The 12,006-nt window shown below is 37.7% G+C and overlaps 1 protein-coding gene and 1 long non-coding RNA gene across 6 annotated transcripts in view; one reads left to right on the top strand and one right to left on the bottom strand.

Moving 5' to 3' along the window:
- Positions 1-12,006, bottom strand: part of LOC140629403 (outer dynein arm-docking complex subunit 2-like) — a 200,155-nt gene that overhangs the window by 154,889 nt on the left and 33,260 nt on the right. For all 5 annotated transcript variants that reach the window (XR_012027236.1, XR_012027237.1, XM_072818854.1 and 2 more), the window contains exons 8-9: positions 11,152-11,306; positions 9,365-9,607 (exon numbers count right to left, since the gene is read on the bottom strand). Coding sequence is in view for 3 of the 5 variants with exons in the window: in XM_072818854.1 (XP_072674955.1) it covers positions 9,365-9,607; positions 11,152-11,306 (398 nt within the window). In the remaining 2 variants the exon portion in view is untranslated. The remainder of the gene's footprint in view (positions 1-9,364; positions 9,608-11,151; positions 11,307-12,006) is intronic.
- The window catches only part of LOC140629406 (uncharacterized), a 186,646-nt gene that overhangs the window by 174,091 nt on the left and 549 nt on the right, over positions 1-12,006 (top strand). The window contains exon 4 of the long non-coding RNA XR_012027238.1: positions 11,501-11,592. This is a non-coding gene — a long non-coding RNA (uncharacterized lncRNA). The remainder of the gene's footprint in view (positions 1-11,500; positions 11,593-12,006) is intronic.

Here is a 12,006-nt window from a genome sequence, read left to right as displayed (position 1 = left end):
CAAATCTAGCAAGAACAGCCATGCCTGAAATATGATGCCAAGAGCAATGCTGTTTGGATTCTTACCAAGTTCAAAACACTGTTTTCTGAAACCACCTTAGTGCGTTTATAAAAACATTTGTGGGAAAACCGTATTTAAGAGTACAAAAGGATCCATCAACCCCTTGTTGCACAAGGAAGGACAATTTTGTCTTTATCTTATGAGGCCTTCTCAGAGAATGTGACAGTTTTGAACTCTTTTGCTCTTTTAAATGTTCTCTTTCCTTTCTTTCTTTCTTTTTTTTCAATAACTCATTTAATTTCCCTCACAACTCTTGCTGATTCTTCTGTTTCTTTATAGGTACTTCCTGTACATTGCTTCTCCCTGAAAGATCAGGTTCAAGTAGGATCCTGTTCATTCTGCTTTCATCCTCACAATCTCTCATGTATAGCTATGACTTCAGTTACCAAATATTATGACACTATGTCTAACCTGCATCTCTATCCTGAGCTTTAGACACGACTAAATCCAATAACTGGTCGCCATCAGCACATGAACATGCCATGGGAACCTCAGTGTCCACCCAACTGTAACCGAATTCACCATCCATTCCATAAGAAATGTTTGTTGGGTGTCTACCCTGAGCCTTGGACTGTGTTAGGTACTATAATGATGAACAAGTTGATTTCATTCCTCCCCTAGTCAAGTTCCTTCTTCCTTCACTAGTACTGTACCTATATCCCCCATGTCAGTAAGTGGTGGTACCATTATCTATCTAGTTGCCAAAGTCAGAAACCTAAATATGCATATGATATCAAAGCAACATACTGTACATCTTACACTCACATAATGTGACACATCAAATTTATTCAATTAAAAAAAAGAATCCTAAATATTATCCATCACTACTCCTTCTTCTTTAGAACTCATGTTTAATCATTTACCGGGTTTTATTCATTCTTCCCCTTTATATCTCTTTAATCTGTCAATTTCTTTATTTTTTATTATATTATATTCCACTGGCTTAGTTTAAGCCACCTTCACCTCTGGCCTACAATGATCCCTTAACATGATCCTCTGTCTCATGTTATACTTAAAACCTTGTAACTTTCAGTCAACTTTCAAACAAAAAGTAAATGTATTAGCATGATGCAAAGGCCTGAATTGTAATTGCCTATTTACATATCAATGCCACAGCCTCCAAGCTTCTAATTGCAGGTGAGAGTTTAAAGTGAGTTATTCCCCATTTAGGGGCCACTTGTTCTCAACTTAAAGCAAATTAAATAGCATGATTAATTTGATGCAAAAGTAACATAGAAACAAGGAATTCATCTGTAGATGAGTACAGATACTAGACAGTCTGACTTTAATTTTCTATTTACGTATTATCATTTTAAATTGTTATTAATCGAACCCACTGCTACATGAACATTTACCCAGTACTTATTACATAAGTACTTTACACATATTAATTAACACAGTCATCACAACAATCCAATGAGATAGGTATCCTTACCATTCCCATTTTATATATGTTGTAACCAAGACATCAAGTAGTTTAATAATTTGCCAAAGGAAACATAGTTGGTAAGTGATAAGACTGGCATCCAAGCAATGGTTCCAGAATCTACGGTTTTTTAAAAGATTTATTTATTTATTTATTTGAGGGGGGAGAGGCAGAGGGAGAGAGAGAATCTCAAGCAGACTGCATGCTGACTGCGGGAAGCTGATGCAGGGCTCCATCTCAGGACCCTGCGATCATCACCGGAACGGAAACCAAGAATCAGATGCTTAACTGACTGAGCCACCCAGGCGCCCCAGAATAAAAGGGGATTGTGAAAGGTATTAAACAAGAACTTTAATTTTGTAATGATATGTATTTATCATATAGACTATATAGAAACATATAAAGAAGAAAATAAGAAGTGATCCCAAATCCTGTCTTTCAGAAATAATGATCATTGATAATTAATGTAAATGATTCTGGACATTTCTTTATGCCTAAAGCTAAACAGGATGGATAGACAGAGAAAATGAATGCATAGATGATAAACAGATAAGAGAAGGTTGTATACAGTATCTACTGATTCATTTATGTGAAAGAGGATAACTCACTTATCTTGTATTTGTTTTATTTTTATCAGATAGTTGTATTGTTAAATTATTATCATTAGTATCTATAAAATAGTATGATTCCTCCAATGATAACTCCTCCATTATTTCCTTAGTTTAATATTTAAAGAAACTCAATGGTCTCTACTGATACATTTTAGCCATATTTTGCTGTTGTATTTATTTATTCATGATAGACATAGAAAGAGACAGAGAGGCAGACACAGGAGAAGGCAGAAGCAGGCTCCATGCCGGAAGCCTGACATGGGACTCAATCCCAGGACTCCAGGATCGTGCCCTGGGCCAAAGGCAGGCACTAAACCGCTGAGCCACCCAGGGATCCCTAGTTCGCTGTTTTAAAATACTTTAATTTCTTGATTGACTTTCTGTAATTGGCAATTTTTTTCAAGAAGATCTAGTACTATGTTTACCGAATCCTTGCATGATTGAGAATGTGCTACTACCTTCACACTTGAAGAACAACTGGGCTGGATGTGAAATTCTTGGGTAATATTTTTTTTCTACCTCACAATGTTAATCTGTGGGATTTGATCCTTTAATTAATGTTTTTTGACCTTAAAAGAAGTTGTGGAGGAATATGAAGGCATTTTGTCCTCATGGTTTGTTCTTTTGCCTAGATATATTTGTTTTTTCCTTTACTTTTGAGATACAAGTAGATTTATCAGGATGCATTACTGTAGGCTATTCTGTATCAATATTACTAAGGTCTTGTTGGGTCTTTTGGTCTACAGAATCACATAAAATTTTTTTCTATTGTTATCTTTAATTAAGATCATATTCCACTGGTTCTAGCCTCTTCTTAAGGAATATCCATTATGTTTAAGTTGGGTCTCCTTGGGTTCCATATTTACCAATTTCCCTATTGTAATATTAATATATTCTTCATTTCATTTTACATTTCCTATATACCACTTGCCTGATGGTGTTTTTGGTTGTGTCTATCACACTTCTTTTGCATCTATTCAGACTTTAAGTTCAATAATTTTTTTATTTCTCTTCTGAGCTCTGACAACTAGTTTGTCATAACAACTTAAGTTGTCTTATAAAGTCTTTTTGTAAAATTTTATGTAATTTCTTTTGGCTCCTTTATTATGAGGGAGTATACTGTCTTAATAGCCTTGTGATTGTAGGGAAATTTTTTGTCTGAATCTATCTGTTTCTTTTTATGATGGAATTACCTCAAAATCCTACAAAAATCTGCTATTCTCTTTGCCTTGTGAACACATCTCTTTCATTCAGTTTTGAGCATTCAAACAGTCAATCTGGCTTACTCCAAATCTCTAAAAATTTATAGCTTCATTGTGTTGCAATCCAGCAGTCATAGTCTCTAGTATTCTTTTCACTCCAAGGGGTCTCCAACAGTCTGCTTGGGCTAGAAGACTGCTGTAGACAATATAAAATAACATGTACATATGACTTTTCGTTAGGCTCCACTTCTGGTGTTTTACGTGCAAAACTAGGTCTCTGATGGGAAATTCCTCACTTCTTCCAAGGCCTATTTACTCCCCTAGTCTCTGTTATGAAGAAAAAAAAAGGTTGGCTATACATTTCATGACCATGACACTTATTTGGGGGGAAATCTCGAGATATGAAGCAGCATGTGTTAGCTGTCAACATATTACACACAGGTCAGTAATTTACCTACATTTTTCAGGTGTGTTTTACATTTAAGATTTGGAACTGTGGCATTTCCTTGTTTGAGAGGACATACCTTTTTCCTACTTCTCTTTTTTTGTAGTTTTCATATTAACCAGAAGTCAAATGTTGCATAAAGCTATTCAAACTAGTACTGTATATTTACAAATAATGTTTGTTTATAGCCATTTCATTATCTACTCTAACATAGTAAAATTACTTGTCTGTCTCCTCAACTCAGTCAGAAAGTCCTTGAGGCTTGCTGTTTATTACTGAGTTGTTCTTTCATTACATTTTGTTGCTTCAAAACCTATGTTAAGATTCAGAATAAGAAAACTATATGGGGTCCCCAAGTGGCTCAGTCGGTTAAGCCTTAGATTGAGTCCTGCATTGGGCTCCCTCTCAGCAGGGAGCTTCCTTCTCCCTCTTCCTCTGCCTGTTGTTCCCTCTGCTTGTGTTCTCTCTGTCAAATAAATAAATCTTAATTAAAAAAAATGTAGCTGTTTTCTCTGGCTTTTCCTTGAATGGGTTCAACTGAAAAATCAATATAACAATTTGCCTAATATAGTTATATTAAAAAGAGTTTGAAGGCCTGTTGTAAAAGTAATGTAATGATGACATTTAAAAGTAATTTTTACAGGTCAACTAGATAACCTGGTAATGACTTATGTGGAAATCATTAAATCAGAGATACAGAATAGAAGGAGGGGCTTTGCAATAATGAATTCTAACCTATATGAATGGAATTCAATATATTTGTTATTTATTCTTGGAGCAGAACAGAAAACCCAGAAATAAATCCATACTTATGTGGTCAATTAGTTTTTGACAAAAGAGGAAAGAATATGCAATGGGAAAAGACAGTCTTTTCAACAAATGGTGTTGGGAAAACTGGACAGTTACATGCAAAAGAATGATACTGGACCACTTTCTTATACTATACATAAAAGTAAGCTCAAAATGGATGAAAGACCTAAATGTGAGACCTGAAACCATAAAAATCCTTTAAGAGGGACGTCTGGGTGGCTCAGCGGTTGAGCAGTCTGCCTTTGGCTCAGGGTGTGATCTCAGAGTCCTGTGATTGAATCCCACATCGGGCTTCTGGCATGGAGCCTGCTTCTCCCTCTGCCTGTGTCTCTGCCTCTCCCTCTCTCTCTGTGTGTGTATCTCTCATGAATAAATAAATAAAATATTTTTAAAAATCCTTGAAGAGTGTGCAGGCAGTAATTTCTGACACCGGCCATAGCAAAATCTTTCTAAGTATGTCTCCTGAGGCAAGGAGAACAAAAGCAAAAATAAACTATTGGGACTTAATAAAAATAAAAAGCTTTTGCATAGCAAAGGAACCAATCAACAAAACTAAAAGGCAACCACCCTAATGGGAGAAGATATTTGCAAATGACAGATCCACAATAAAAGGTTAGTATTCAAAATATATAAAGAACTTATACAACTCAACAGCCAAAAAAAATAATAACCCAATTTAAAAATAGGCAGAAGACATGAACAGACATTTCTTCAAAGAAGACATACAGATGGCCAACAAACACATGAAAACATGCTCAACATCACTTGGCATCAAGGAAATACAAATCAAAACCACAATGAGATATCACCTCACACCTGTCAGAATGGCTAAAATCAGTAACATGTGAAACAACAGGTGCTGGCAAGGATGTGGAGACAGGAACCCTCTTGCAGTGTTGGTGCGAATGCAAACTGGTGCAACTCTGCAGTATGGAGGTTCCTCAAAAAGTTAAAAATAGAGCTAACCCTATGATCCTGGAATCACACTACTGAGTATTTACTTCTAAAATACAGAAACACTAATTCAAAGTGATACATGAACCTTTATGTTTATTGCATTTACAATAGCCAAACTACTGGAAGAAGCCCAAGTGTACACACACACACACACACCCCGATACACACAATGGAATATTATTTAGCCATAAAAAGAATACAATTTTTACCATTTGCAATGACATGGATGGAGCTAAAGCATATAATGCTAAGTGAAATTAGAGAAAGACAAATATCATATTCTCACTCATGTAGAATTTAAGAAACGAAACAAATAATAAAGGAAAAAATACAGAGAGAGACAAACCAAGAAACAGACTCTTCACTATAGGGAAAAATTGATGGTTACTATATACATATATACATTATACACTCTACTTTCAAGATGAAGCTTGAGAGGTAGAAAGGGGCCAGGAGGCAAATGCTTTGAATACCAGGGTAAGGAACTTAGGTTGGGTTTTCAAAGCTTGAGAGGGCATTGATAGTTCTTTAGGCCAAGAAAACAACCCTATCAGACCTACAGTTTGGAAGAATAAATTTCAGTGCCATGCAGGGAGGTGTGGAAGGGGAGAGATGTGAGATGAGACCAAATAGGACCTGCTTCAATTGTCCAGGTAACAGATGCCAGAACCTCAACTAAAGGCAGAGAGCAGGAGGATACATTCAAAACAAGTTCAGAGGCAGCTGGTGTCATTGGCAGATGTGAGAGACAAAAAGTAAGCAAGAGCCAAAGATCAAAAGAAATACATAAACCCAATACTGACAAGTGTTTATCATGTGCTACTGAACACCATGTGTTTTTCCGAAAGAGAAATACAATAGAAAACTGTTTTATAAGCCCTTCTTTCCTTGAAGTTATCATGAGTACAGCTAGTGTTCCTTGGTGCCTGAAATCCCTGAGCCTAAGGTTCCAGAAGCCAAATCCAAAAAGAATTATAGAGGCTTTAGTACTTTTATTCCAGATATGCAGTGAGATGAGACTCACATTAACAGTGTTTCAGGGCTGTCTTAGAATTGCAGGCTTCCCATGAAGGAAGAGGACCTTCATGAACACAAATGAATCACAAAAGCCAGGAAAGTGAGAAGGAAGAGGGCACTACCAGAGACGACTGGCATAGGGTAAAAGCTTCTGGTACCAAATGGTAAAATAGATAGGAAATAATACATTTCCACAGGGTTTTATGTATGGCCCCAAAGTATGATGCTCTGTATACGTCCACGGGAATGGTGCTCCCTAGAGTTGTGCAGGATATATCCTTACACAGCAGCCCTGGGTGCCTGGTCATACATACTGAAGAGCTGAATGAAGGAGTGAATCAGAATGAAATGATATGGGAGATACATAGGAGAGTCATATGATTAAAAGATTATAGGTGTGACTCATGGATCCAATCAACCATCTTAATAAACACTGCTCTCCTGGACTGAAGTGGACAGAAAAAGATGAAATGAAGGAAGGTTGTCAGATCTCTGGGATTATATAGGATAGGCCAATAGAGCTAACCAATTGCCAAATAACTTGGTGTTCTTTCATACATAGCCAGGATTCATGGGTCTAGGAATCAGGGAATGGAAATGACTCACTATTACCCCTAGTGACTGATCCACTAGCAAATTTTTTGCTTCCTGTTCCTGTGACCTTATACTTTGCTGGTTTGGAGGTCTTTGTCCCACAGGGAGGAATGCTTCCACTAGGAGACACAACAGTGGTTACACTGAATTGAAAGTTAAACCTGCCTCCCAGGCACTCTGGCCTCCCCGTGCCTCTATATCAATAAGCAATGGAGGGAGTTACTATGTTGGCTGGGGTGACTGATCCCAATTATCAAGGGACTGCTACTCCACAATGGAGGTAAAGAAGACTATATCTGGAAAACAGGAGATCCCTCAGGGCATCTCTTAAGTATTACCATGCCCTGTGATTAAGGTAGATGGAAAACTGTAACAACCCACTCTAGGCAGGAATACTAATGGCCCAGACCTTCAGGAATGAAGGTTTGGGTTACCCCACCAGGTAAAGAACCACAACCAGCTAAAGTGCTTGCTGAAAGCAAAGGGAATATGGAATGGGTCATGAAAGAAGGTAGTTGTAAATACAAGCTATGACCACATGGCCGGTTACAGAATAAGTACTGTGATTGTCACAAATACTCCTTATTTTGTTATGGATTATGTGTGTGTGTGTGTGTGTGTTTCTTTTCTTCCCTCTTATCCTCTTATCATGTAAATGAGACATTAACTTTCTATCATAGTTTTTAAGTATGATGAACTTTACATCAGTGTATTTATAGAATATCAAGGAAAAGAATAAACATCATCCAAGAACTTTGCTTCCTCTTCTAAGAAAAGGGCTAAGTGCATTTTCAGTGGTACACTGGATAGTTGTATAGTGGTAGGCAGGAATATGGCCTTGTTATTATCTTTCTATGGAGATTAAGTATGGTTTAAGGAGATGCATGAGTGGGTACCAAGTTGACAAGGGGTGGATATGTGATGGTTAATGTTGATGTGTCAACTTAGCTGGGTTAAGGGATGCCCAGATACTTGATCAAAAAAAATTTTTTTGAGAGAGAGAGAGAGAGAGAGAGAGAGAGGGAGCATACATGCCAGCAGGGGGACCAGAGCAAGAGGGAGAATCTCAAGCAGGACCCATACTCAACATAGAGCCTGATGTGGGACTTGATCTCACAACCCTGAGATCATGACCTGAGCTGAGATCAAGAGTCAAGTGATCAACTAACTGCGCCACCCAGGCGCCCCTGCTCAAACATTGTTTTGCATATTTCTGTGAAGGTGTTTTCTGGGATGAGATTGATACTTAAATTGGTGGACTTTGAGTATAGCAGATAATCCTCCATGACTTAGTGGGCCTCATCCAATCAGAAGGCCTTAGTAGAAAAAAAGGCTGACTTCCTCTGAGCAAGAAGGAATTCTGCCAGCAAACTGCTTTTGACCTCAAAATGCCGCTCTTTCCTGAGTCTCCAGCCTGCAGCCTTGGGTCTTGCCAAGCCTCCGCAATCACCTGAACCAATTCCTTAAATCTATCCCCCCTACTCCTCCCACCTTTCTCATCCTGTTGGTTCTGGTTCTCCGGATAACCCTCATACAATATTTGGCCCATATGGATTCTTGCCTTTCTGCACACACACACACACACACACACACACACACACACACACACACACACATCATATTTCATGTAAATACATTTACATTTAATTTATACACAAATGTTTATATTTTTAAATATATATTTATGTATGTATATATAATCTCTATATAATCTTGCTATTGTTCTTACGTTGTACAACATTTAAGTCTTTTCTTCCTAATTAGACAAAAATTTGCTTAAGGAACAAGATCACAGCTTAAAATTCTTTGTCTCTTTCCCTTGTTAGTTCACAGCTAACTTGTTAGGTGCTTAAAATATGTTTGCTGAATTGAATTGAGAAACAAGGATATTGTGAGAATGCTACCTAGAACTACCTAGGGTCTCAGTTAGATAGATGGATAATTCTTCCTTAGGAAGCAGAGAAAAATTTTGTTGATTATATGAAGGTTTCCAGGTGGGATATTAATTACTGGGAATGTTAAGTCCTCCCAATATGCCCAGCCTCAGCCCTCCAGCTCATCCAAAGGAACAATGTGGCTCTGTAACTCATGACTGATAATCTTGTGGTTATTTATAAGTAAATCCATTTTACTTTTTCACCATTTATGCACGCCAATTCTAAGTGATGACACTATTCTATTATGACCTGAGCATTTCCCCTAACACTCTCAAATAAAATCTTTCAGTTGTGAAGCTACTTACATCATACTTTCAGGTTCTACTGCACAAGCACCAACTGCTTTTGTGACATTGACAAGAAGAGTTTGGTTTATTCCAACAAGGAGGTTTACGAGTGGTTGAAGGCCACCACATTTCCGGACAAGGACACGGTTTTCATATTCCTGACAACATTCTCCCAATGCACCAACCACATTCACAAGTACTTCTTCAGGCTGGTCAGTTAAAAGTCCCACCAAAGTTTCAATGGCTTTGTATTCTCGAAACCTAAGTTCATCACAAGAAAAAGAGATAGGGCGAGGGAAAGAGAGGAACGATATTACTTTTGGTATAAAATCAGCTGATAATATTAATAGCACAAAATTGCCAAATGCCAACCATATGCTCACTCAGTCCTTACAAAAACCCTATGATGCAAGTACGACCACAATCCCCATTCTCAGAAAGCTCATTTGAAGCTTGGTACACAGCGATGCTGGCATCCATATCTAGCCATCTGCACCTTTAATCACTATACTATACAGTCTCTAAGACAACTACAACTTCTTCCAAATGACAGTGTCAGCAGTTCTACTATTCTACAAGTGTTTTTCCCATGTCACAGAGACTATTTTACATGAACAAAGCAAAAATAAATCTATCTTCTGTTAAGTAAGATGTGAATTTCTTGTTAAATCATCACACTGAGGGGCACTTGGGTGGCTCAGCTGATTGAGCATCTGACTCTCGATTTCAGTGCAGGTCATGATCTCAACACTCAGAGATCATGCCCCCAAGTTGGGCTCCATGCTCAGTGGGGAGTCTGCTTGAGATTCTCTCTCTCCCTCTCACCCTCTCCCCACACATGCATACTTTCTCTCTCTCTCTCTCTCTCTCTCAGGTAAATATATAATCTTAAAAAAAAATCATCACATTGATACAAAGAAGGGTTGCCTCAGAATATCCATCATAGGGCATAAGAACTCTAAAAGTATATGAAGAGATAAATTTGAAGATTAAAATAAATCAGTTTACAAGTATTTTAAAATTCAATGAAATAATTTGAAAATGACTACTCTTTAACTGGTTAACTGGCATCCAGCTGACTCAATTATCTTTAAAAAAGGAAAAAGAATGGAACCACTTCCATCTCTAAAGATTCAGTGGGAAATTCAACCCCTCACCATCACATCAACCCTTTCTCTACAAGAAATCAGAGATACTTATAATTTAAACAGCTGCCCCCCAAAAAAAGAACTCAACACACAGACTATGTCAGCAAGTCCTTTAGTGAGGCACAGAAAACCATTGCCAGGTGGTGGGATGGGAAGTAGAAGTCTTTCATTTCTAAAAATACCTTGATTCTGCAAAATTGGTCTAGAAGGTACATGTATAAAAACTATAGGAGTTATATTAGGACCGATTCTTTATTAAAATAACATTATGGGAATGTAGTTTAATGGCCATAAATTTTAGGCATCCATACTTTTATTTAGAAACATTTATATATTGGGGCACCTGGATAGCTCAGTTGGTTAAGTGCCAGCCTTTGCCTCAGGTCATAATCTTAGCATCCTGGGATCAAACCCCATGTTGGACTCCCCACTCAGTGGAGAGTCTACTTCTCCCTCTTCCTCTTTCCCTCACCTTACTCATGCTCTCTCTCTCTCTCTCTCTCTAATAAATAAAATCTTTTTAAAAATTTACATATTAATAAGAGAAGATGTTAGTTGAAGGACTCACTATACACAATGTAGTTTCAGTGAGTTAAGAATACAGCTATTCCTCAATGGCCATGTTTTTATTATAGAATATTGAAAGGCTTCTCTTACTTGGTCGCATTCTCTTTGCTGATGGAACATTTCCATATTGCCCCAGTGACAGCAGCCAACCGTTCTTTATTGTCAGTGTTATTGAGCAGACGGGCCAGGGGTTTAAGTCCTCCATGCAGTCTAACCAGGTCACGGGTTTCCTTATCTTCAGCACACTACACAAAAAGTCAAATCAGAGGCTGTCAGTGATGACGGCATATCAAGCTTCCAGTGATTGCTAAAGAGGCTGACATTCTGGTGGCTACAAAACTTCTTTTCAGAGAGTATCATTTTCTGAAGGGGCCTCCAAGTAAAATATAATTCTCCTTTATATTGGCAGTTATCTGACAGTGTCTCTCTTCCCTTACAGGATTTTGGCAATGTCTAGAACTTTCTACATGCTTGGAAATTCTTCCAAGCTGTTCTGAGGTAGTGTGGGCTTCCATGAAGACAGAAAGAGAGGTTGGTAAGAAATCTAGAATACCACATGCATGGACAGAGAATTTCTGCAGTCATGCAATCCCCAGTCTCGGGAAAGTATAGAAAAGATAGCTGAGTGATAAAGCTTTAGCCTGATCTTCAATGCTTCTGCCCCCAAATCTAAGAGATGAGCATTTCCCTAATAGAGTTCCTATGCTCTGAACAGTTAGTTATATCAACAGCAAATGGCATTATATTCAGATATATTTGTCCAGAAGTTTGTGTAATACTTATCCTTTGAGATAAGTATTATGTTTATCCATGTTCGTGTCATCTTTTGAAGTAAATATGTACTGCATAGATGTTCCCAGCTTATCATGATTCCCAGGTTTGAGAGAAAAAAGATGCTAAATTTGGTGCATATATATGTTATCATCCTAGGCATACAGTTGGTTG

Source organism: Canis lupus (genome assembly GCF_048164855.1).
Source record: "Canis lupus baileyi chromosome 5 unlocalized genomic scaffold, mCanLup2.hap1 SUPER_5_unloc_2, whole genome shotgun sequence".
Lineage (NCBI taxonomy): Eukaryota > Metazoa > Chordata > Mammalia > Carnivora > Canidae > Canis > Canis lupus.
The sequence above is the reverse complement of the archived record's forward strand: the minus strand, read 5'-3'. Positions and strand labels throughout refer to the sequence as shown.